The sequence below is a fragment of the Apis dorsata genome, unplaced genomic scaffold, assembly GCF_000469605.1.
Source record: "Apis dorsata unplaced genomic scaffold, Apis dorsata 1.3 scaffold_161, whole genome shotgun sequence".
Lineage (NCBI taxonomy): Eukaryota > Metazoa > Arthropoda > Insecta > Hymenoptera > Apidae > Apis > Apis dorsata.
The window spans coordinates 699915-725422 of NW_006263450.1; the positions used below are offsets into that span (position 1 = coordinate 699915).

Consider the following 25508-nt stretch of genomic DNA (forward strand, 5'->3'; position numbering starts at 1 on the left):
GTTCGACGAGACACAAGAAACATCGAACACGAGTTCTACTACAGCCAATTTGAGATATATATACAGTCAACGAGACGTAGTGCAATTCTTTTATTCAGCGTACGACATCGTTCGAGCGATGCTTTCTGCAATCACTATTGTCCACGATGTCCAATCTACAATGTTCAACACGATGACGCGTACTAATTAAAAAAAAAAAAAAAAAAAAATGATCACAGGATCATTTGTTGCTTTGCGTGTTTGTTCGTGCTGGTCCATCCCGCTTGGTAAGACATTACGCTTTGGCCACGTTCAATGGAAATTCGATGATGCTTTGTAACCTAATAAGTGTGATTATCCGAATAATTATGGATTTTCATTGAACGTGGTTAACCGATGCTCCATATTATTGTTTTTTTGAATATTCCACAGAAACGGACGAGATGTCGATTCGAAAATTTTGAAAATTTTGAAAAAAGTTTCAGAGATGTGAATATCATCGGATAATCCTCTCCGATTATTGAGAAAATTAGGCTTGGATGTAGCCGTGCGAAGGAATAAGTTAAACTAGGCATCTCGATCCACCATCCACCAACGCTAGGCCTTCCAGGCTTCTCGACGCCTCTCGACATGGAATCCGTGAACGATCAATTTCCAAAAATTTAATCGAAACGTAAAAAGAAAAGAAAAAAACTTTCAACTTCGAATCAGTAAATAATAAGAAAAAATCGAAATATTCAAAGGTTGAACAAAGGAAGAAAGAAATATTCGAAAAAGTAAGTTCCTGGTCGATCAGGAAGTTATAGTTTAGTTCGCAGAACGGGGCACAGAGTTCGCCTCGATAGCCACTAGAGAGAGAGACGTTGGAAGCCGGATGGCGGCTAGCGGTTGGAGGCAAGTTTTTCTCCGATTTGTCCACAAGCGAAAGACACGTGACTCTTTGAAGCATTCAGCCTCACAGTAGAGAGCATAGGAAAAGTGCACCTTAAAACTTGAAATGCGAGGACACCACGCCGTATCACGTCCCGGATACGACACACCAGCGGCTGGTACCGTTCCACAAATAAAAACGGGCCCACTGGTGCAGGCTTGAATAGATACCCATTAACCGAGACACACTGGTATGCTGCACGTACAGAGACACTATTTTAACGGGACACTATGGATTCTTTTCTCGTTTATCTTCTTCTCCTTCTTCTTCTTCTTCTTTTCCTTCTTCCTTCCTAAAAATTTTTATTTCTCTAATAGAATCACTCTTGCTATCGAAGAATCGATTTTTATCTTCTCAGTTTCTTTTTTTTTTTTTTGTATCTTTGATATTGTATTTTATTTCGATTCGTTGAAACTCAATCGACACACTGATACTGCATGTCGTTTCGATACATTGGAACTGGCATGAATCCCGGTAGTAATTCGTTGTCACATAAATAAAAATTCTTTCAAGATTTTATCTCAAAAAAAAAAAAAAAAAGTCTGATTTCTTGTAACACTATGTAAATGGAATATACTTTTTTATGATGGACACGATCCGAAGTCGCGTCTGATTCAACGTAAACGTTGAAACGTTGTGGTCGACGTAGATTAATCGGGATTCTTTAACATTCTTTAATATTCTCCGCGTGGCATGCGTCATCAGATCGACATTGTCGCATTATTTGTATCGTTAATAAAATATTGAACTTTTCCACGATCGTAATTTCAACAATATAATATAATATACAAACGTAACAATTCGATCCATATAAAACTCTTTATATATACGAGATATACAAACATACAAAGGATCGTGAAAGAATTCAATCCAATAATAATCGAACGTGGAAGCCACGATTCTTCGACGTTCGACGCTTTTTCTTTTTTTTATCGCTTGAAATCGTTAGGAGAAATCTATCCATTTCTAACCTCTGAAAACACGATCTTTCGAAATAAAACCTCACAAACGTCTACCGATTCCAAGCGATTCGAACGGGAAAACGGACAACGTCGATCCTCCCTCGTTGAAAGAAGAGCATTCTCCGAAAGCAATCCCTCAGAAGCGAGTTTGGCACTGTTTTAAGCCGACCACAACCGGGCGTTGCAACGGATCGCGTCCACCGTCCCATTGACCACCTCTCCTCTCTACTTTGCAGCCTGCTTAAGGAAGCTGAACCGCTAAGTATGGATAGTAACCGAGACATCTCGGAAATAAGTACTAATAAGGACAGCGCAGGATTCCCAGGGAGCGGGAGCAGCGGCGGTGGTTCCGGGGGTAGCGGGGGCCAATTCGATTCGGCGACCCTCGAGGAGAGGCAGCTGCTGGGGAGATACGGTGTCTGGCTGTTGGTCGGGCTTTGCACCCCGAACCAGGACACGTCGATCGAAATTCTCGGCCGTTTATTGTCAATGCTATTTCATTGGTTTCATGTTACTGCCTACTCATTCGATGGTACTAAAAAAAGCCTTATGCACCTTATCTTTTCTGTTGGTAATTTAACACTTCGCATATTTTATACACTTAATAATCAATACGTAGAACGTAGATGAGAAAAGACTGGATGGGCGATTGAACAACTCGGATCGTGTCGAGCTGAATTGTCGTCTCGAATTTTTTTCCAAATTTCTTCCCCTCCCCTTCTTCTTCTTCCTTCTCTATAAAAATTATTTATTTATTTTTTTTTTTAACTCAAACGATTCGATTGCTCGATTTATAATTCGAAGCGACGAAAGGAATGCTCGACGAGATTCGAAGCGCCCATCGATAGATAGTGGGTAGTCTTTGGCCGCGATCGTAGGCACATTCGGACCGCCAACTTTTCCACTGGTCTTCGTTCTTTTCCTTTCCGCTTCGTCCTCGACCAATACTATTATACCATCCATATGTACACACACATATACACACTCGAGCAGAAAGTGTACCTTTTTTAACGTGAACAAAGCGAGACAAAGTTGATCGGAAAAGAACGAAACGGAGATAAACGGGATGAGAGATATGGTTGGGTAAAGAGCATACTTACATATTCGATGTTACCACTAAGTAAGAGCTTAATCACAATAAATGTTTCCGACACGAATGTTCCAAACGAATAGCTTTCTGTGTTGTCTCTCCTCTGTTGTTTTTTCGAGAAAAAAAAAAAATGTTCTCCCATTTTGGTGTCTATTTAAATTCTCTTGTAAATTCGTTGTATTCGATGTTTCCCTTCGTCCAACTCGTTGTCGTAGAGGCGTCAGCTTTGCAGTTGGTTTCAAAGCTTACATCTTCTTCTTTGCTTCTCTCCCATCAATTATTCCCCCTTAATCTTTCTTTCTCTCATCTCGTATTAAATTTTTTATTTGATCATCGCGTAGTATTCATATACGTAGTTCACTTTTTTATTTTATATCTTTCGAATTTATAAATTTAGAAGGTTATAATCTGCTAGGTTGACGCCTTTGCAAGTTGCATATACGTGTGCATGCCACACACACACACATACACAGAAAACAATCGAAACTTCCTATCGAGAGAAATCTCGAAATAATTCGACAAGAGTGCGTCTGCGTCGCGGCTGATCGAGTAATCTCTCGAATAATCGATGCACAGGATCCAAGAATATTCTAAGAATAATTCGTCTTATTTGATGGAAGAATATTCTACGTTTAAAATTCTTATGCATCGACCTCGTAGATATAAACGTTCGTTTTCTTTACGAGCGAATAATTGGAAACTCGTAAAAATTCGAGATACTTTTCTGACGTATTGCGACAATGATCGCATGCCGTCGATGTAACACTGCCTATAATACAGTAACGCTTCGTATTCGCTCTGCTGTGTCGTCCAGATTTCCGCTTTCTTTCTTTCCGTTTAAAAAAAAAAAAGACTCGAAAAACTAAAATTCCGTTCAAACAAAATTGAAATACGTTTCAAAAAAGAGCAGTGAATATCCGCGATTATTTTATTTATTGAAAAAATTAATCGGGAATCTTTCTGATCCATCATTTTTCATCGTAGGACAAGCGGAGAGCGCATTGGAGAAATTGAAAACCGAATACGTGTGCGGTTGGTTGTCAGAGGTGATGAAAACTCACTACGAGGTCTTCATTTCCTGCCTTCTTCCTCATCCAGCGGACTACGTCCGCGTAGGAGGTCACTGGTGCGATTATGATACGAAGATAATTTTAATTTAATTTAATAAGAACTTAAACGATCTTGTTAATATTTATGAATATTGTTAATATTCGCGATTAAGGGAGACACTTGCCTCGAGGACGTCGCATCTGAAGGACGGGTTGAATCGTCTGTTCTGCTTGGTTCCTTACGAGGTGATCACCCCAGACGTTTGGGACTACGTGATGCCACACTGGATGGAGGCGATGGTGAACGACGTGCCCGAGTACGAGCTTCACGAGTTAAAAATGATTTTATGGTGAGCACTCCTTTTCACGAATCCTTTCGTTTATATTCCTCTTATTCTTGTGCTCTCTGAGCATTTGGCAGCTTTTGGAAAGATCAATTTAAAAAACCTTTTCTTTTCTCGAATTCATAATTTGAATTCTCGTTAAATTTCACTTTTAAAAATTCATCTTCGAATCCTCGAATTGGTTGTTATTTTTTTCAGCAAAATATTAGACAGAGACATGAGTCCTCTGGGGTTCGACGCTAAGAAGATGTACAATTTCGTGGCGAAACGGTTCGTCAACACTTGCGCCAAGGTTCAAGAGCAAGCCCTGAATTGGCTGCAAACGTTGACCATGCTGGAGATCAGCATCCCCCTCTGTCAACTGTTCTCCATGTTCAGCGATGGGGTGGCCGTGATGGGCGCCATGAACTCCACAGAGTCCGAGCAGAAGCCCAGCAAAGGGACTAAGAAGGAGGATGACGAGGGAAACGCCATATGTAACTTCGAGTTTCTCAAACCTTGCTATTTTCTGCGACGATATCTATTCATTTCTTCTTTTATTCATTTGCAGGTTCCGTGGTCGAAAACGAATCGGGGAAATCGACGCCATTGTCCGACGACGTGGTCCCGACACCGAGGCACATGGAATTCACCACGAATGCCGAACTCAATCTGTCTTGTTGCATTCTCATGCTAGATATATTGTTGAAACAGGTGAAAAATTTTAACATATCTCTGAATAAGATTAATATTCGTTCCATCGAGTGACGAAAAATATGGAGAAAAAAATGGAGAAATTATTAAAGATGGAGTTGCAGAACGTGGACAAGCACACAGGGATCAGTACGTGGGTATGCAAGGACGCGTGTCGTCTGATGAAGTCGATCCTCGCCTCGAATTGGAACAACTGTCACGTGTGCGGCACGAACAGCGAGTGCACCTATTGCGAGTCGAGCGTGATCTGGCATCAGTTGTGCCTGCAGCTTGTCACCTACATGGCACCGGAAAATCCCGCTTATCCGCCCGACGTGAGTCCGCAAAGTATTTCTTCCTTCATACTTTCTTATTCGCTGTTCCCAGAATTAAAATCTGTTTTAATCGAATCGATCCAAATCATTTGAAACTAATCCTAGAGAATCCTTTTTGTAATTTGAATTCTTATTGAATTTCTTTTAAAAACCATCTCGAGTGAAAAAAAATTTTTCTTCTCGAAATCGCTCAGAAAATCGTGGACGAGTCGGCGGAAGAACACGGGCGGAAAAGTCCAGAGGCATCGAGGAAAGGAGACTCGAAATCCGACGTGGTGATCAGTATGCCTGTACCGGAAATGCATTCGGTCGGTGGAGTTCTTGCCCACATGCCTCAGGTACACCTCATCGAAAAGAAAAAAAAAAAAAAAAAAAATCTATCGTTATTATCGCTGACAAATTTGATATTGTTCTAATTTATACACCAACTCGTCATCACACCTGCCTTTTAAGAGACACAGCGTCTTTCTTTCTATCCCCTCTCTGTGTGCGAAACACTTTCCGCAACAAAAAAAACGCAGCATGCTGTTCGTCTGTATAAAAAAAAAAAAAAAAAAAAAAACAATACTGTGTGTGCGCGCGCCTCTCTCTGTCTTTCTTCTTCCACTGCGAAAAATGGCGTTTCGTGAACCATTTAACACGGTAGGCTAATCTATGTGGCCGGAGGTAGCTATTTTGATCGTTTATATCAGTTCTTCGAACAGATCATGACAGCCACAGTAGAGACAGTTTCGGAGCAGCTGGACCTCGCGGCTATCATGCCCACCGAGAAGGTTATGTCCGCTTTTGCACGTGCCGTCACCCTTTCCGAGACTGACGTAGGTAAGAATGAAATTCGAACGAAATTCGATGTTTCTTAACTTGATAACGAGAAAAAAAAAAAAAACAAGGGTTTGAAAATTAATTCAAATTATCCTAGAAAAAAAATCAATAATTTTCCAAATCAGAATAGATCCGTTATCACAATCGATCTCGAATTTATCGACCGAGTCGGAGTTGCGAGACATGTCTGATCGAATACGGATCTATTCTACTTCGGCCTACGAAAGAAAGAAACGAATTCCAATTCAAATATTTCGTCCTTCTATATTCGATTATTTATTTATTTTCCAATGTTAATAATATCTGTCTCTATGGATATTATCGTTAAATTGTTCGTGACGAATGGAAATTTCTTTTTCGCAGCGACAGCGACCGTGAGCGTTGCCAAACCAAGAATAATAGGAGAGAATGACGAGCCATTAAATCTGAGTCCGGAAAATGAGACGGATGATTTCTGGCACACCTCTGTTGGAAAGTTTCGATTCAATATCGAGGATCTTCCCGAACAATTGCAATATATTCATAAACTTTTGAAGGTTGGGAACAGATTTAAAATAGAATTGATTTTGAAATAATTGGGAATTTTTAAATCGAGAGATTAAATTCTTTCCTCTTCGATTTTGACAGGAGATCATGACGATCGACAAGCCCGATATACTCTACTACATGCTCCAATGTTTAAACGTGATGTGCCTTTACGGCGACGCTTTCAACATGGCGGTGAAGGATCATCAAGGATTCTTCATATGGTGTCAAGAAAATTTATTGATAAAAAAGTAAGAATTTAATTACTCTCACTTCTCGTGCCAATAAATCCTCTACTCACAATATTTTACATACCTTGCAGGTGAATAGAAATTTCAGGTATTCTTTATAATTCTCCATGACGAATATATACTACTATTTTAACAATTATAAGTAAATTTTTCAGAATTCAAAATTGTTTCTTCTTTACCTCTACAGTCTATGGGAACTTTTAAACGGCGAGCATTCTCACATAGCCCACGTCACGGTGCCATTGTTGCTCCACTGCGTGACTTTGCCTTGTGGAATAGACACTTTCTGGCGTCTGATACAGGAAGAGTTCCACAATTCTGATTGGCGTATTCGTTTCGTGGCAGGTATGAGAAAGAACTCAACAATCTGATACAATTCATTTTCTGAAACATCGATCGACAATTTGTGACAGTCGAAAGAGTTACACTGATCGCAAGATTCATGGATTCTACTCCTCTGAGGAACGTCATCAGCCTCCAAGCTGCTCTAGCAAACGCATTCTGCTATCTAATCGCAAGTATGGACGACATAAATGTGTACGTTGCTCAGAGAGCCACCTTGTACCTTGGTACCATCCACGATACAGCTATGAGAGTAAGATTTATATCCAATTAGTTGTATTCGTTCAAATGATTTACGAATATAATTCAAATTCTTGTAGTCCCTGATCCTCTGCTTGGAAACCCAATTCGATTCAGTGATAGTCGACCGGCCGATGGTTCTCCAATCGCTGTACCAGTTGCACAACAGTCTCAGTGATAGACATATTTTGACTTGGGAGTTTTTCCTCAATCGTTTCGACGCCCTTTTCCTCGAGGCGCAAATTAATTTGGAAAGATCTGGGGATATACCCTATCTACGCGGTCAGTTTTAAATTCTGACGAGTGGACTGCAGATTTTTATTCGCTAAAAATAAAATTTTTATGAATTAAAAAGAAGTGGAGCTTGTATTAAAAAAATTTACTGAATATTTTGCATCTTTAAAAATGTTATGTATACCTTACATAGATTTTCGTACAGAGAATATCTGCATAAATATCTGCAGTCTATTAATTAATAATTTTCATGATATTTATTTATCGGAGGATCGACCCGTAGATCTCAGAAATACGGATTTGAACAGCGAAATCTTCATGAAGAAGTTGCACAGAGCGCAGGAGGCGCTGTCTCAGTCGGAAGGAAGCGGAACTAACTCCATAAAGACGTTGAGCGCGAGTTTCGGCACGAAATGGCCGTACAAACGCACCATGTCTGCGCCAGCATCGATGATTCCTCGCCAGGACACTAAACAAGGTAAATCACGCGGTTCGTGAAAAATTCGTGGATACATCGTGATTCATTCCATAGTTTATACTTTTTATAGTCAGAAATTCCTATATCGTTGATCACGAGTGTCAACGTTGAATCACGAGAGTTTGAAAGATAAGTCAGACTTGAAGATACGAGTACGTAGGTATCCGAATGCCCCTTTTGCCCTTACTAAAGTCAGATTAGATACAAAAGTCAGATAGACTGTAGACTCATCAGAGAACATTAGAATCAAATAGAAGCCTAGGAATTATTTATTATTTAATTTGAGTCAAAGAGTGAAACAAAGTTATATAATAATAAAACAAAAATTGGGTAATTATTAGAGATCAAACCATGCACTTAGAATGATGAAAGGAACAATTTTTCAATCTAATAATAAATATACGTTCAATTTTGAACATACAAATATTGGACGTCTATTAACAAGCAACTTGCTTGCTTGCGCTTTATTACAATTAAAGCTAACAGGTTTCTTAATTTCGTTGCAAGGAATTTCATTGTTAAAAAACAAATCAATATAAATCACATATCTATTCAACAAAAATTTCTTCTGCGATTAATTTGCAATTCTTAAAAATTCCGCTACCAAGAACGAATCTCTTACTCTTTGAAAGAATCGACAGAATCCATGACCGCGATCAATCTCGCGCCGTTGACTTAGCTCCGGTTCGCAGAAAATCTAGTCGATCGTACATCGTCTAAACCACTCGCTGTTTACACGCGTTTCTCAATTGTGTTCCAACCGTGTCGAACCCGCGCAGAAAAGGAGAAGGTGTACAGCCGGCAATACTCGGCGCCTATCCTGAAGCGCAAGAGCTCCAGATTCGGACTGGGTCAGTTGCTGGGGTCCACCCCACCTAATAACAGTATACCAGGTAGAGTAGCGTTGCTGATGCTAGCCTTAGACGTGGCCGTTTATCCTCTGTGTTATTCTATGTTCTACATATATACACACACATACACATATATACATGCAAACATATACCCACCTATTTACCCATCTGTGTACACGCGAAACGCGATAATGTTCGATGTGGAAACCTGTGTGGTAAGTTTGATGGTTCATTAACCTCCTTGTTGACCGACGAGTTCGCTTAGTTTTCTTTTTTGCGCTGTGACCCAAAAGGTTAACGGGGTTAACATCACCGATAAAATTTCTTTGCATTGCGGTGAAAAATTCGATTACACTGGAAAAAAAAAATCGATTTGGCTTTGATTTCGCTTAGGCATTGCGCTGTGGAGCTATTTATATGATTGGTTTGAGGATAATGGAAGTTTGAACAATTGAGAAAATTTTTAGAATAAATTTTCTTTCCTCTGTTGTTTTGAGCATTGTTTGTTGTAGGATCGATCAGATTTTCGTATAAATTTTTCTCGAGAATTTTCTTTTTTTTTTGTAGAAATTTGTGTAGTTTTTCCGATATTTTGTTTGTAGATTGAAAAGATTGATATCCCTTCCTTTAGATCGTGAAAATAGATTCCTTTGTTCTAGTTGAATGTTTGTAGATAGTTTCCTGGTAATAATAGATTTTGAATTTGAAAAATTCATAAATAGTGTAGATTTTATCATAATTATTTTTATGCATGATTGTAGATAATAAAAAATTCTATGATAATATTAATACGCAAGCAAGGATGGTAAAAATTTTTTTGAAACTTGATCATTCAATTTTTATCCGATTCGATTAACTTAAAAACAATATTTATTATCAATCGAACGTTACAGATGGTCACGTTCATTCGTTAAACATGGTGGACGAAACTAGCGCGTTACCAGGATACACTCACAAAATTGTAGACTTGGAAGAAGCTGATAAAGAGACCATGCACTTGTTGGTTTTTCTTTTGATGCAATTTCTTTCCAGACAAGACCAGGTGAATAAATTATTTTCCCTTCTAATTTTTATTCACTCAGCATTTCTTTGTAAAAAACAATATTGTTCAGGCTTATCCAACGGACGAGAAACCTCTATCAAAAACGCAAGGAATCGTTTTACGTCATTTGTACCTTCTACTAGGCTACAACCAAACTGAACGCATTTTTCATACTTCGCCGCAACGATTAAGGTGTCAAATGTTAATAATAAATCACCAATTATCAACAGAATGAACAATCTAGAATCAAACCAATTCTGTTTAGAGTTTCTCCTGTATTCAACGTTTTTATCGCAAATCTTCCTCAACTTCTGGATCAGAATCATGTAATGGGATGGATGATGACGCCTCCAGTTCTGGCCATACTTCAACACTGTCCCTGTCCTCCGCAAGGTGTGCCTCCATCCGATCATCAAACACCCACGTACAGCTTATGGTATCTCGAACCGCATAATAGACGCTCTTGGTTAATGTCTCTTCTTGTTATACTGTATAAGGTGAAGTAGACACCTTTTCAAATATTTTTCCATCCTTTTTTTCTTAATTCAAGAAAATGAATTAACTTTTTTTATATACGTAGTGCCAGTACGGCCAGCAACCATGGTGTAACCAGTTGCAAGTGTTGATCAAGATTGTGTTGAACACTTTAGATACGCAGCACCATCAATGCAAAAGAATTCCAGCTACCGTGGTGATGAGCGCTCCATCCAGATCACGTGGTACATTGGCGTTAATATATTATTTTAAAATATAAAAACATTAAGATGGATATCACACTACAACAATTAAATTTCAGACGTATCGCAACCGTCTTTAGGCGTGGATCACGAACTGATGGCAATGGGAGATATGAACGCCGAGAGTCCTCCAATGAGAACTCCTATAGTGTCAGTGCACCAAAGAAGTCCAGGACCAACGCATAGTCAGATGGAAACTCATTGGGAAGAGAGCACACCTACTTGTCGTTACATGAACAAACACTCCAGGTTATTTGATCTATACATTGTTTCTAGAAACACTGCATCCTAGTCGATAACATAGATTCCTGGGAAGGTAGAGCATTAGGCTAGTCCAGCTTGGAATGTTTCACATTGACGCGTTTTGCACTCTATATTAACCCTTCTACCTTCATATTTTTTCATATCTTTGAAATAATTACGTTTAGAATAAACAATGAGTAAGTTGTAAAGTTACTAGAAACTTTATTTCACTAGTAGCCTTACCATCTCAAATCTTCACAACCATAACTCAAGGACTAGAGGAACGAAGATATATCGATACTTTTACTATTTCCTCGTTTTCTTATTAGAAACGAAATAGCAGTAATAAAATTGCAAAATCAAACTTATTAGAATCGCGAAGTAGAAAACTTTTTTCTTTAACCAGATAGCAAAAGTAGTAAATTCTAGGATATAGTATTACCTAGAATGCCTTGAGAATATACAATCCAGGACCCAGTGAGAGAGTTACATCATGATACACCTGTGCCTGTGCTTACACCAGTAGCTGCTTGTTACAATTTCCGCTATTGTGAATGCTCTGCAAAGCTACTCGATCAATGCGGATGATACGGAGTCCGAGCTGGCTGCAATACCCGAGAGCCCAAAATCTGACAGCACCTTGCATGGCAGCAGTGGTGGATCGCTCGGCGAGCTGGAGGAAACACCAACCGCTGTCACGAGAAGTATTTCGCTACACGGATCTAGAATCACGACCGATATTTTGACGAAAACGGATTGGAACAATCAGAATGTTATCAAGAAGTCGGAAGGAATCAGCAGACCTACTTGGTTTCTTGGAAGCGAAGAGGAATCTCATCAGGTAATTGAAAAATTGATTGGAAAAAAGAAAGAAGTCTAATTTCTTTCTAAATTAAATAATTGAATGTAACTATGGACGAGAGTTTTGTTTAGTTTCTTTATTTAAGTTTTATCTTTAAAGTGAATTTGAAACTCTCGTAAATTGATTTATTTTTTGTAATAAATATTTTGTTGAGAATGAACTTTATTTTTGGATAATCATTTTTAATGTATTTTCCTCTTGCAATTTTTTAAAAACAACTCTTGAATATATATTTGCATTTTAACAGCAAAGCTCTCGAAAAGTTTTCGCTATCGAGAGTTATTTTTTACTGCGTCTAAAGTAACAATCTATTAACAAAAATAACTTTTGATAATAATTCTCGAGAGTTTCACTCTCATATTTATTCTCATATTCATAGCTCCACGAACAATATCCATCGCGAAATATCTCGTTCACGACGTCGTGCGAACGATATTGTGTCGTAAAATATCTTATGATTTAAAAATTAATTTTCTATTATTTTCTTGGGATAGAGTACGAAGACTGGACCTCAAAAGAAGTGGAGTGTGCACGAAGGAGTAAAAATGATGGTGACGAGCACTTTGTTAACTGGTCAAGCAGATCTACAGAGATACACTTCAAGAATCGAAAAAGTGACGGAAAGGGCGGAGAAAGGGATTCTGGACAAAGCGATCCCAGAGAAACCAGCGACAGAAAAAGCTGCTCAAGAAAGGAACGTCACTGTACAAATAGCTTTTAATGGAGACATTGCCTCCTCGAAACCTTTTGGATTATCCACTGCTCTTGCGACTACTTTACCTGCTCAAGTTCAAAAGTAATCATAATTCTTCGTTATATCACGCGTACAATGAAATAATTATTTTTAACTGAGACAAATATAATTACAGATACGATTTTTCGAAGGAAAAGATGCCTCCAGCAGGCTCCAGTAATTCAGATTCACCGAATTCTAAGCAATTAGGTCGTCAAAAGCGTATAGAACAGACAGTGACCATAGCCTCGCCTGTGTCACCAGGTCAAGTGGTTACTGTAACGAGCAGCGACCAATCGAGTTCTCCAGCAGTGAGCTCGATCTCGTCTCAGATCACGAGCACGGATAATGGGCAGCATCCGAGCTGGAACGAGCCTCCTCATCCTCTAACTGCACCGACTGTCGAGAGACTTTTGCCAATTGGCACCACGATTCGTCCGGCTGGTAAATATTTGTATTTGAAAAAAGCGATAGATACTTTTTATCAATTTATCGATAATTTCATAGGTCCAAGACCAGCTCAGAGAATTCTGCGTTGCGAAGACACTTACGGATCGCCTGAATCACCATTGTCCAAGATGGACGTGTTGACAGTCAGTGAGTACTCTTCAAAATATTTCAAAATTAATGAAATCTTTGTATTAATTATATTAATTTTCAGGTTCTTCGTTCGATCAAGATAGTGAAACATGTATATCTAGCGATATAACGAGTCCTCGAAGTATTTCGCAGCTGGAGTTTCCATTGCCTGAACGATTGTTACCAGTTGGCCCTCACAGAGACTTCACCGGCCTCGTCGAGCATGTTCGTCAAGTACTTGGTGTCCGAGAGATCGAAGGTAATATTATTCTCATCATAGAAAAAAAAACTAACTAAAATTTTTTCCCTAACAATGATATCTTCTTACATCTGATTCCATCAGATTCCAACAAATACAATAACGGAAATAGCGGAAAAATTGATGGACAAGCACCGATAAAACAAGATAGCACAACATCTGAGAACATGGTAATTTGTAGATCTTTCCTCATCGTCTTAAGAACAAAATAACAGAGTTCGATTTCTCAGTCAGCGTCTCTAGTTCCAACATCGAATGAGATACAATCGAGCAGATCGACGAGTCCAAGGAGATTGATCAAGCAGGTAGCTCTGGAATCGCCGCCTCCAGCGATAGAGTCCTCGGATTATCCCGTTCGAGCATTCGATCCCGATCGAAGAGGCAGAGCAAAGGATCACGTTCGTATTCAACGAGACAAGCGAAGGGATAGTATCACTGGCCACGATGGTCCATTAACCAGGCGTGCAGAATCCTGGTAAATTTCACTGGAATACCTCATCAGAATTGCTGGACGAACACGGTACATTATCCCCTCTAACATTAAAAATGGTTCATTTCAAGCCAATTTCTGTAGGAGAATACATAACATTAGTCATATTGTCATTATGTTGGATGAAAACACGCGATCAAACTTCTGGCAAAACTGTTAATAACAATTTTAAAATTAAGTTGATCAAATCCTTTTAACCGTTATTGCGTTGTAATATGATTTTTTGCGTTCCTATTTTTTAATGTATTAAATTGTACCTTTGTTTATATAATATATATAATAGTGAGATAATGATGTCATATATTTGAGGAATTAAATCACAGTAGAAGAGTAATGTGAAACCGTATTCATCTGGCAACTCTCGCATATAATTTCTTTGAAAATTCAACACGATCCATTATGATTCTCTATCTATCCATAGGTCTGGTCCTCAATTACAGCCTAATTTCGATATCGCCTCGCAACAGGCCTATCACGCTGATTTCAACTTGAAACAAAGCTTATTTCGTATTGGAGACGATTGTATTTATGAGAGGTAGCAATTCGATGTATATTAATAAATGTATATTTTCGAATTGAATTGAATTTTTTGTAATTTATTGTAGGTGTTCAGAGTGTGGAACGATAAAGGAGGAATATTCAGATGAGGAACTTGGTCTGTGTATTATCAATCTGGGGACATTCATCCATCGTGAACCATCTTTGGCAGCTCCACTTTTGCCAGAAATCTTACGTGTTGTTACAAAGTCTCGAGTTTTATTTCACCTATTTTTAATTCTTTTTTTGCAACAATATCATAAGAATATTCGTTCACAGAGTGGCTCTTAATGCGATGTACCCTTGGCAAAGCGAGACCAACATGCATCTACCTGGTGGCGCAATCAGTGTAGCTCATCAATTCCTCCGATGCGTACTTCATCAATTGGCGCCTAATGGTGTCTTCTTACAAATGTTCCAAACGCATTTAAATGGTACAATGATTTTAGATTTTGATTTTTTTATGAAACACATTTTTATTTGGAGGATCTTTATCTTTCAGAATCTACGAGAATGCAGTTCTTTAAGAGTGTCACTCAGGCTCTAGTCGACTTCAACGAATTGAATCCAATAGCACCTTTGCAATTATTGCTTGAGGTATTCTTATGCGAATTTTAGATATTTTATAAAAATTATAACGAACACAATTTATATCAAAAAAATTTCGACCGCAAATTTCAAAAAGAAAAATTTCTTCAATAAATCAAAATCAAGAATAATTTCTTTATATAAATATATATCTTTCAGTATTAAGTAACCTTAATAACTTAGAATTTCAGAATCTAAATACTCAAATCACTATCTCATGATACAAATAATTCATAAATCAATCTCTCATTATAACATATTTATATAAACATATTTATTAATAAATTCTAAATTTCAGGCCCTAAACGCGAAAAAATCTCTGCCAATGGAACGTCTCCCGATAATACTATTCAACATAGCCTGTTATCTGGATTGCTTGCCCCTGGAAACGGGCTTGAGCCCAGGTGCAACAACCTGGAGCGGTCTTCTCGCGCAATTCGATGGCCTATTTCGCAGACTAGTGTTGATGCTCTCGTCCATCGAGGATACCACTCCATTATTAAGGATCATGATTTCTTTATTGAAGGTCCCGGGCATCCAATTGAAGGTCAGTTATTCGCCGCTCGTAAATAACCTGTCGTTCACGATCATTATCGTTGTGGAGTGATCGTAGTCGTTACAGGAACCACGTAAACGGAGAATTTATTCCTCCTGAGCTGGCCGGAGCAGTGATCGAGAATTTTCGATGACTAAGAGATCGTTCGATGCTCGTTCGTAAATTTGATCTACGACAGTTTTTTGACGAATTTCTGATTTGAGATTTCTTTGTTGATCTAATTTAAATCTCTATTTTTATTTTAAAATACACTAATTTTTAGATGTATCAATTATTTGTATTAATTATGTATGTATTATGTTATGATATTTGTAATTATAATTTTGTTAAATTTATTATAAATGTTTAATAGAGCATGCTGGATCCCTTTGCCAAGGTGTTAAGTTACGCCATCCAGAATTCCACCATAAAGTACAATTATCTGACAGACCTATGCTATCTTTGTCATCGAGGTTTCATCAAAGACAGGGACAAACATTTTTTCGGAAGAACCATCGTATTCGAGCTGATTCAAGCGATTAAATTCAAGACCACGATACCAGATTCCAATTTTCTCTTACTCTTGCATTTCGTGCTTCAGGTAAGTAGATATGTCGTTCAAAAATTTGTGAAGTGGACAAACTTGTGCTTTGTATATTTAGGATATCGGAGGTTCGTTACCTAACACGATCGCATTGGAGAATATCCAAACAGACATATCACCGATTTACAATACGAACGCTTCCGAATCTCTGAAGAATCAATTGTCGGACGTGCTCGATTTCTTGGCAGATTTTCACACTTTGAGTAAAGTAAAGGTAATAAAATATCCGATACTATAATACATAATAAGATTAATAATTCATGTCTACGACAAATAATATAAATTTTCTAATAATGTAGAGCTATAGCAAGGGAATGCAGGCTGGCCTGAACGAGGATACTTTAGGTGGTATCCTAAAATGTGGTCTCGCGCAATTTGTAGCTCTAGAAATCACCAGAGGCAACAATAGAGAGAACAGAGCTGTGGCTCGCTATCTTCCTTGGCTCTACAGCGCTCCTTCTATGATACAACAAGGGTAATTATGTTTGATGATGATATTCAATGCAGAAAAAAAATCAAAAGTTTTAAAAAATATTGAAATTAATGTCATTTCCAGAGCTCGAGAATATGTGGACTGTATAGGTCATATCAGATTACTATCATGGTTGCTGTTAGGCTCCCTTACGCACACTTCGATGTACGCTGGCAATAACACTCATAACAACCATGGCCAGTCGATCCCATCTGCACAACCAATACCGCAAGAAGTATCTTGTCATGTCGCGGATCATGTGCAAGTTATATTTTCCGGGTTCCCAGAACAATCTAAAGCATCAGTCTTACACATGTCCTCATTATTCCATGCTTTCATATTGTGTCAGGTATGTATATATATTTATCAAATACTTGAATCCATAATTCGTAAGCATTATTGTTCATATTTAGCTATGGACGATGTATTTGGAAGAATTATCAAAGAATCCATCGAATAACGAAGGCCATATTACAATGAACATTTTGTTGGAATTCTGGGGCAAGATAACGCCTTGTATATTACAATTAGTTGAATACTCGAAAGTCGTAAGTGAAGAAATCATGGAAATATTAAAAAATATGATTTTTTTTGTTTCTTAAATAAAAATTTGATTTTATAGTTAGCCGAAATGGTCAATTTGCATTTCTTAAGCTTACTCGAAGCTCTTCTAGAATGTGGATCTATTCTATTAAGTAAATTATTACCTCTTTGGAGTCCCATTCTATATTCGCATCATGTTCAGGTAAGACAAGTTATTAAAACGATTTGTTTTTTTTCTTAACAATTTTTTTTCATGACGAATATTGATTTTTTATGAAAAATTTATTTATAATTAGTTACCAGGACATTTGCAAGTTCGTTTACAAAATTGTCGAGATTTTCCACCCAACAAAATGTCTGAACATTTTGCTTCGTCTCGGCGAGAATCTAATGCGACACTTTTACGATGGCTACATCGATTACAATTCAAAATGGGGCAAATAGAAATGCAATCTTCTACAGCCACACAATTTTATTCTATTTAAAAAGATAAAAATTGAAGAAAACAAATAACTATCTAGTTGAACAGACGTGTATTTTATAAAATATATTTAAGAAGATATTGGATCGTATTTTAGACAAATGTTGCATTATATACATTGCAATATTAATTTGTTAATTGTTATTAAATATATTTATTATTTTAAATATATAATAATATTTTGAAATTTCCCAATTATTTTTATGTTTGTTTGTCCTAGAAATTTTAATTTTTATGATGTAAAACATAAAAACTCTAGCAGATGGAATTTTGCACGCGTTACATTCATGTTATCACGAAATACGTAATTTTATTCGATTCAACGCGATAAAAACATTTGCAATAAAAGGCGTGCGATTAATTTCGATAAGACCATTAGTCATCATCATTATGTACGAGGAATTTGAGTAACTTGCATAATGAGATTTATAGGGAATTTATTCGGTAACTGAATCTAGTAATATTTAATTCTAGTGAATAGTTTCTCCTATTTCTGAATAATGTAAACAACTTTCAACAATTCGACTATAAATTCAATTGATTTTTCAGTAAAAAATATAATATTAATCGAATTTTTTATTTAATCATCTACATACGATTTGTCCAGTTAAAAATTATTTGGGGAATACTTTCGATAAAAGTATCTTATTCTTATAATTTGTTATTAATATGCTTGTTTTATACATTTTATATAATCGAATTATTCGTTATCAAATTCTTAATATTGTTTTTAATTCTCTTATCTTAAATAAAAAAATCTACCATTTTATTCACTCTCATGTCAAGGACACTTACTTTAGGAACTGTATATCGCAGTTTTGTAACTAGCATTAATGACGTGAAAAACGAGGTTAGAAATGCTTTCGATTTATTAAATGTGAAAAATTATACATTTCTCATGCTCAACAGAGTGGAATGTATACAGTACATGTATGTACATGTATTTCAATTAAAAGTAAAAGTATCGGAATGTAAACTACTTTGGTGTTCGATTGTAGATATTTGATTTTCTCTACTAGTCTCAATAAAAGTGCATCGTTACTATATTGTTTTATATTCTATTTATCGTTTTTTCATTATTAAATTGATAGATTCCATATAATTTTTTAGAAAAACTTTTTAAAAATTAACTCGGCGAATACATAAAAGATTTGATTTTAATAAAGTTGGTTTAATTTTGTGTCTATCTTTTTTCAGTCAAACGTATTATTAAAATGCCGTTTAAATTCCATTTGAAGAAAAGTCGGCAATATAACGTGGTTTCCAAAAATCAGTATGTAATCTGTGTAGAATTATTGGATACCACTTCCATAGAATGCACATTGAGTATTGATAGCCTTGGTCAAGAATGTTTAGACAATGTAACTCAACGTTTAGGTTTAGGACAACCTGAATTCTTTGGCCTAAGATACATTTCTCGGCATGATTCTCCATCTCCAAGATGGGTTGACATGGATAAACCATTAAAAAAACAATTGGAAAAAGAAGCCAAAAATTTCAGTTTATATTTGAGAGTTATGTATTATGTCACAGATGTGCAACTCATTCAAGATGAAATGACAAGGTATGTCTTTGATTTTTATATTTTTTAATTATAAATATTTATATTATAAATATTATTTTTAGGTATCATTATTATCTTCAACTGAAAAGTGATATTTTAGAAGGTAGAATTCAATGCAATTCTAGACAAGCAACACTTTTAGCAAGCTATTCGATGCAAGCAGAATTTGGTAACTATGATGCAGAACGACATACTATGGAATGCTTGCAGCAATGTACATTATTTCCTAAAGTAATTAAGGAAATTTACAAAAGAATAATTAAATTTTTTCTATTTATTTCTAATATTATTTCATTGCTCAGGATGTTATTCAAGCAGATCCTGGAGGTCAAGATTCTCTTTTACATACTGCTGTATGTCAATATAAAAATCTAATGGGTGTTACTCAAGCTGCAGCTGAAGAACTATACATTTCTATCGTTATGCAATTAGAAGGATATGGAAATGAAACATTCTCTACTAAAGTATTCATACTAATTTTACAATTTATGCATTTTTTGATATAAGAATATTAAAAAATAAATTTTTATAGGACAATGGTAACAATGAAGTGATATTAGGAATTTCTATCAATGGAATTATGATTGTATATCCTAATACACAAACAACACAATTCTACAGGTATTTATATCATAGAATATTTTACAAACATTAAAATATGAAATATAATCAAAACTTATAATAGGTGGAAAGATATAAGCAATGTGATTAATCACAAAAAGACATTTAGAATAGAATGCCAAGCGGAAGGCGAAGAGCCAAAGCAATTCATATTTACCGAATCACGTAATGCAAAATATGTGTGGCGTTTGTGTATAGCACAACATACATTTTATATGCAACATCAAGAATCTCGACCAATAGAGAGATCGACTAATGGTTATTTCGTAAGTACTATTTCATTCATGCTCGATATTATGCCAAGAACATATTCAAATAAAAATTTTGCATCATATTTTAGGACAGCGATACAAACGATTCAGGAGACCATGCTGTATCAGTAAATTTAGATAATAGAAATACAGAAGGTCACACAAGATGGACTAGTTACAATGATCTTTCGACATCACCCTATCCCGTTGTATCGTCAACGGACATTAATAACTTACGTGCCTTACTTCCCTCATACAGACCAGCACCTGATTACGAAACTGCAGTTCAAATGAAATACAATAATGGAGGAAATCCACCTCAGCCTTACTATGCTAATCAATCTACAATTGTGGGAGCAGATATTTCGTGCCTTCTTGGTAACGTGGTTAATCGAAGTAGATATTAAAATTAGGAAAAATAAAATCTATTATCAGATGTTGTATCTGATGAGAAACGTAATCGTTCCGCGTATGATAAATATTTCTAAGGAACAGTATTTTTTAATAATTATGTACACACATACACATACACCTTTGCGAAGAGCAATAGGAAATTCTATAGAGATTAATGGTAAAGACTGACACGCACAAATTCACAAACTATTCGTTCTTTTACTCTATATAATACTTATAAGTAATACAAATAAAAATTAGATAACTGCACGAGACGGGGATATCCGCTGTCTATTTATTACTGATCGAGAAATTATTTGTATCACACTATAAGACAAATTATTTATTTTGATTCTTAACTCTCTGTTGTTTTTATTCATTGTTCTTTTCTTCGGTAAAATACAAAAACAACTCCGAGCTTTAATCGAACAATATTGAATTAAGAATCAATTCTATTTTAGATCTCGATTTTCGAATAGTTATCCAATTTTTATTGTATTTTCAAATTTATATAACATTTCAATATATCACGAGAAACGGAGCTCGAAAACTCCATTATTATACAAAGAAATAATTTTCCTGATTATATCAATTTTTAATATTGTAAACAATATGATTTATATTATATAGTATTGTATAGTTAATGTTATATAAGAACTAGATCATGTTATGTTGTAAATAGATGGTAATTATCTTTTTCCATTAAAATGTTAATAAAATAAAATATATTTATTGTTATAACAAAAATAAAATTTGTTCATTAGTGGTTGAATTTAACCAACTTTATCTTAACACATCCAATAAAATAAATTACATATAAATTATATAAAAGTGTGAACAAATATGAACAAAATATACTTTAATCCATTGTGACCAAATTATTTTAGATTAGAATAGAATATTCTAGGAATAAAATAATTATCACTTTTTACACTATCAAATTAAATATAGTCCCAATAGATTATTGACAATTATATACTTACATAGTACAACAGTAAATAATTTCTTCATTTAGTTTTTTCATTAAGTTCACTTTCATCAGCATTATTAATAGCATCCAACAAAGATACAGGATCAGGTTTGTTTGCAGTGGCAAAAACTTTAAGACCAACATCAAGTAATGCTTGTCTAGTCACAGGTCCAATAGCAACTGCTTTTATATTATTTAGATCATAAGACTTTTTTTTCAATAATGTTACTATGTATTCTACTGTAGATGGACTAAAAAATATGAAGATTTTGGGCACATTGTCCATGAATTTTAATAGATCATGTTCTAAAGTTTTACTAGCCAAAGTTTTATAAACAACTATTTTATGAATTTTAATGTCATTTTCATTAAGAGTTTTTTCTATTGTCTCACGTCCAATTTCACTACAAGGGTAAAGTAAAGGTTTTGACTTTTTTGCAATCGAGGCCACTAACAATTCTGCTAATTCTTTGGCATTACCAGCCTCTTTACCAAAGCAGTTCTCTGAACCTAAGTGACTTTTAGCAAAAGACTCTGTTGCTGGTCCTACACAATACACTGGCAAAGTTTTCCAGGGAAGTAGAATGTCAGGATCTTCTTTTGCAGAAAGTTCAATTGCTTCTGCAGCACGACGACTTGTCAGAACAAGTCCTGTGAATATATTGTATGAAAAATGAAAATAATTTGAATTTGAAAAGAATTAAATTTACTTATAATGTTATTACCATAGTATGAAGATGATGATAAAAAACATGTCCTCAATTCCGAAATATTTACAAATTCAAAGCGCAAAGTAGGCAAACAATCGCACAAATAACCTGCTGTTTTCAAGGTTTTTACGTATGCTTCTTGCGAATCATTTTTTTCCGATAAACCACGACATAAAACAACTTTTTCGTAACGTAATGCCATATTCGCGAATTTTCTTTTCGTTACATGAAAAGGAAATTACCGCACACCCGGCATACCGGATATTTGAACGAAAATAAATACCCGCGATTTTATATATTACTAGAAACGGATGTTTGTAACTATTTCACATATCGATGAATATCGAATAATGTTAATTCACGAAGAAATATGATAATTTGTTGAAAATATTCAACACAAATTACAAATAAAAAACGCGGTAAAGTAGTAATTCAAATATCGGATTAAGAAATAGCAATAGCAAATTCAGATTTCGATCAAATATGGAAACTGTCTCTAGCGCATAAATGCAGAGCAATTAGACAAGGAAAGCAAAATAATGAGAGAAGGATAGAGATATGATAAAAACATTCAAATTAGCGCCATCTCCAGAGTGCCGCAAATGAAACTCACAAAAAAAGGACAGAAAATAGTAGGAAAAGGATAGAAATAGAATAAGAATTAACTATCAGCGCCATCTCTAGAATTCCAAAAACATTATATTAATAGAAAAAAGAATCATGTTTCTAGGAACATTCGAGAGATGGCGCTAATTTTTAATTCTTGTTCTACTTCTATCCTATTTTTAAGAAATCTTTAGTACTCAAGAGATGGCGCTAACGATTAATTCTTAGTTTATCTCCATCCTTCTCCCACTATTTTCTATCCTTTTTTTAAAAGTTTTGTTTGCGGCACTCTGGAGATGGCGCTGATTTCAATATTTTTATCTTATCTCTGTCCTTCTAGTATTTGTTCTCTCTATCTATGTTCGTTCTTAGCACATGGTTGTATGCGAGATCTCGAATGTCAATTAAATACACTTTTATCGTTTCAAAATTACAATGTGCACTAAATTCTTGATAAATTAACTTTTCTATTCTATCAAAAAGTTTATATATATTTGTATATATTTTAAATATATAAATTCTTCTATATACAGTTTAGAAAAGTATTGTCAGTGAACGTGTTCTTTACGTATTCTCCAAAAAGAAAAATAATGAAGGAAACACAGAATCGAGTTTGATTTCATTGTCACTTTTATTGAAACACTCTTTAGGGTATACAAGCTATTCTAGATAAGCATTAAGGAAAGTATAAAAAAAAAAAAAAAGAAAACATTGAACAACTGCTTACGAAATCACAAAGTGGATGTCTGTTCTTATTATCGATAAAACGTATCATTCGAACAGGTGCATTCGAAGGCACAACGATCCTCGACCCTTACGCATCGAGTATTTCGCCATGAAAACACGAACGATATAATGAAAATCGACGCACCATCTCAGTATCGTCGTAATGAAACATCATTTCACATTGGTCAAGCACAACGTGAAAACATGGACAATGATACAATGCCCTATAAAAGAAAAACTAACCTTAAAGAAGAAAGAACGCAAAGTAAAGGAGGACAGAGATATGGGATAAGTTGTAATATAGGGATATTTATGCGATGAATTGGTAGCATCGCAATCTGTTCTCCTGGCAAAATCTCGGCGAACGTCGACATACGAAATATTCATTCTTTATCTACGAACAATTATAACGCACAGAGTTCCATCGTAAAGGGGACCGAGTGCCTTCTTACTCGTATTCATTACGCAAAATAGAATGTTTATCATGAAGAATCCAAAATCTACATCTTCTTAACATTATATATAACTAGGGAAACTTATGTTACAGAGAACTGTAAGAAATATTATCGACATACGGATTAAAACGTATTCTTATCGTAAAATTAACTCTCATATCATCATTTGAATCGAACTCTTCGATTCTATTTTGCTCCATCTCTAAAATCGAAGAGGCAATGGTCTTGGCGGTATATTTAAATCGTATAAATGTATCTCTTTTTTCGCTTGATTTTCTTTTAGATTCACGAACTCCATTATTATTACTATTCTTTCAAACGATGTTTGTAACTACATTCGCATTGTTTATTTATAGTTTCGCTGATTATTTATCGCTCGCAAAATTTCATCGACGGGAAAAAAGGATAAAAGCGAAACGGAGTTTTTTTTTGAAAAGAATATAGAAGAGAAACATTGTAAAACTTCAGCTAATCTATCATACGCTTAAAACCTACTTAAATAATAATCACAAAAGACCAAAGTCCAGAGCGTTGGGTCTGGCCAGGACTGTTAAACCGACAGGTCTCGATACCTGATTTCGTTCGATAAAGAGTTCGTTAAGCAGTTCTTTTGCGCAATTGTCGGATGTCACAGGCCTTTGACGATTTCGTTTAGTGTACTGGACGCAGTATAATGTAAGTACGTACCGACTAACAACAGATCGTAGAACAAATCCATTGCACATTCGAATTTTTACTCGGTTATCGACCGAGGTTAAAAAATGAAAGTCAAAAGAATAATTTCTTAATATTTCATCGGTCTCTGTGAATAACAAGTAGAATGTTCGCCGAATGTTCAAGACGTAGCTGTGACAAACGATCGGTAATTTGTCAACTTCTCGAAAGGCGAATATTCATCAGAAAGAAGCCTCCTTTCAACGAAGAAAGGGGGGGGGGGGGAAAAAAAAGAAACGATGAATTCGTTACATCTGGGTCCAGCGTGTCGACGATTACCGCCACGGAATATAATCCCTTCCGGTACCGGAAACCATCGCGATGAAAAAAAAAAAAAAAAATAACAAACAAAAAAGAGATAAAGAAATAAATGCCTAGCAATTAACTCGAAGATACTCCGATAGTAAAATATTATGCAACTTACATACTTAATTGGCCTTAAACGTAAAATAGTAAAGTATAAAGATATGACTTAAGTACAACCACAAGAAGTTGGTCATTATTATGGCATTTATAATCCTTAACTACGCTTCCTATTAGATTAACTAACGGCGCGTGTTAGCACGTATCTTTCTGCTAATGATTGTGTCCCATGATTTTTCGCATTCTCCGCGCTATCCGAGTATCGCTTCCAGAATCGATATCATATTTTCTACTATTTTTTTTTTTTTTTTTTTTTTTTTTTTTT

General features: G+C 35.7%; 3 protein-coding genes across 14 annotated transcripts in view; 2 read left to right on the plus strand and 1 right to left on the minus strand.

Moving 5' to 3' along the window:
- LOC102676461 (protein unc-79 homolog) overlaps nucleotides 1-17996 on the plus strand; it is a 22766-nt gene extending 4770 nt beyond the window's left edge. Inside the window, exons 9-48 of one of the 10 annotated variants that reach the window (XM_006613683.2) lie at nucleotides 2109-2134; nucleotides 2189-2443; nucleotides 3947-4088; nucleotides 4185-4361; nucleotides 4554-4831; nucleotides 4906-5048; nucleotides 5141-5362; nucleotides 5557-5700; nucleotides 6055-6184; nucleotides 6548-6720; nucleotides 6812-6960; nucleotides 7148-7305; nucleotides 7374-7555; nucleotides 7623-7824; nucleotides 8060-8254; nucleotides 9034-9147; nucleotides 9999-10147; nucleotides 10218-10339; nucleotides 10413-10644; nucleotides 10728-10866; nucleotides 10944-11133; nucleotides 11695-11968; nucleotides 12484-12785; nucleotides 12859-13166; nucleotides 13230-13319; nucleotides 13384-13560; nucleotides 13645-13730; nucleotides 13791-14035; nucleotides 14472-14585; nucleotides 14656-14796; nucleotides 14867-15021; nucleotides 15090-15184; nucleotides 15474-15722; nucleotides 16084-16311; nucleotides 16373-16528; nucleotides 16614-16789; nucleotides 16871-17135; nucleotides 17200-17334; nucleotides 17409-17531; nucleotides 17626-17996. In XM_006613683.2, coding sequence (XP_006613746.1) covers nucleotides 2109-2134; nucleotides 2189-2443; nucleotides 3947-4088; nucleotides 4185-4361; nucleotides 4554-4831; nucleotides 4906-5048; nucleotides 5141-5362; nucleotides 5557-5700; nucleotides 6055-6184; nucleotides 6548-6720; nucleotides 6812-6960; nucleotides 7148-7305; nucleotides 7374-7555; nucleotides 7623-7824; nucleotides 8060-8254; nucleotides 9034-9147; nucleotides 9999-10147; nucleotides 10218-10339; nucleotides 10413-10644; nucleotides 10728-10866; nucleotides 10944-11133; nucleotides 11695-11968; nucleotides 12484-12785; nucleotides 12859-13166; nucleotides 13230-13319; nucleotides 13384-13560; nucleotides 13645-13730; nucleotides 13791-14035; nucleotides 14472-14585; nucleotides 14656-14796; nucleotides 14867-15021; nucleotides 15090-15184; nucleotides 15474-15722; nucleotides 16084-16311; nucleotides 16373-16528; nucleotides 16614-16789; nucleotides 16871-17135; nucleotides 17200-17334; nucleotides 17409-17531; nucleotides 17626-17814 — 7030 coding nt within the window. In that variant the 3' untranslated portion in view covers nucleotides 17815-17996. Of the gene's footprint in view, nucleotides 1-2108; nucleotides 2444-3946; nucleotides 4089-4184; nucleotides 4362-4553; nucleotides 4832-4905; nucleotides 5049-5140; nucleotides 5363-5556; nucleotides 5701-6054; nucleotides 6185-6547; nucleotides 6721-6811; nucleotides 6961-7147; nucleotides 7306-7373; nucleotides 7556-7622; nucleotides 7825-8059; nucleotides 8255-9033; nucleotides 9148-9998; nucleotides 10148-10217; nucleotides 10340-10412; nucleotides 10645-10727; nucleotides 10867-10943; nucleotides 11134-11694; nucleotides 11969-12483; nucleotides 12786-12858; nucleotides 13167-13229; nucleotides 13320-13383; nucleotides 13561-13644; nucleotides 13731-13790; nucleotides 14036-14471; nucleotides 14586-14655; nucleotides 14797-14866; nucleotides 15022-15089; nucleotides 15185-15473; nucleotides 15723-16083; nucleotides 16312-16372; nucleotides 16529-16613; nucleotides 16790-16870; nucleotides 17136-17199; nucleotides 17335-17408; nucleotides 17532-17625 lie in introns of all 10 variants that reach the window. The other 9 variants (XM_006613679.2, XM_031509513.1, XM_006613684.2 and 6 more) reach the window with 9 other exon arrangements.
- Nucleotides 17997-18182: 186 nt separating this feature from the next.
- LOC102677430 (tyrosine-protein phosphatase non-receptor type 14-like) lies at nucleotides 18183-21402 on the plus strand. Of its 3 annotated transcripts, none has more exons than XM_006613690.2 (7): nucleotides 18183-18660; nucleotides 19008-19374; nucleotides 19437-19605; nucleotides 19677-19838; nucleotides 19907-19995; nucleotides 20060-20261; nucleotides 20336-21402. In XM_006613690.2, exons 2-7 carry the CDS (start codon nucleotides 19025-19027, stop codon nucleotides 20651-20653), a joined length of 1290 nt encoding a protein of 429 aa, XP_006613753.1. In that variant the 5' UTR covers nucleotides 18183-18660; nucleotides 19008-19024; the 3' UTR covers nucleotides 20654-21402. The 3 variants fall into 3 exon arrangements, with proteins under 3 accessions (XP_006613753.1, XP_006613752.1, XP_006613754.1); XM_006613689.2 differs by having other exon boundaries at nucleotides 18185-18740; XM_006613691.2 differs by having other exon boundaries at nucleotides 18508-18740; nucleotides 19188-19374.
- Nucleotides 21403-21564: 162 nt separating this feature from the next.
- LOC102677919 (uroporphyrinogen-III synthase) lies at nucleotides 21565-22847 on the minus strand. Its single transcript, XM_006613692.2, has 2 exons — nucleotides 22335-22847; nucleotides 21565-22260 (listed from the first exon to the last, which is right to left on the minus strand). The coding sequence occupies exons 1-2, from the start codon at nucleotides 22519-22521 to the stop codon at nucleotides 21647-21649; spliced, it is 801 nt and encodes a 266-aa protein (XP_006613755.1). The 5' UTR covers nucleotides 22522-22847; the 3' UTR covers nucleotides 21565-21646.
- Nucleotides 22848-25508: the final 2661 nt, after the last annotated feature.

Excerpts from the sequence above, each read along its gene's own strand:
- LOC102677430 (XM_006613690.2), top strand. The coding sequence starts at position 19,025 with ATGCCGTTTAAATTCCATTTGAAGAAAAGTCGGCAATATAACGTGGTT. Across the intron at positions 19,606-19,676 it reads AATGTACATTATTTCCTAAA|GATGTTATTCAAGCAGATCC; the intron begins GTAATTAAGGAA and ends TTCATTGCTCAG. Across the intron at positions 19,839-19,906 it reads ATGAAACATTCTCTACTAAA|GACAATGGTAACAATGAAGT; the intron begins GTATTCATACTA and ends AAATTTTTATAG.
- LOC102677919 (XM_006613692.2), bottom strand. The coding sequence starts at position 22,521 with ATGGCATTACGTTACGAAAAAGTTGTTTTATGTCGTGGTTTATCGGAA. Across the intron at positions 22,261-22,334 it reads ATCATCATCTTCATACTATG|GACTTGTTCTGACAAGTCGT; the intron begins GTAATAACATTA and ends ATATATTCACAG.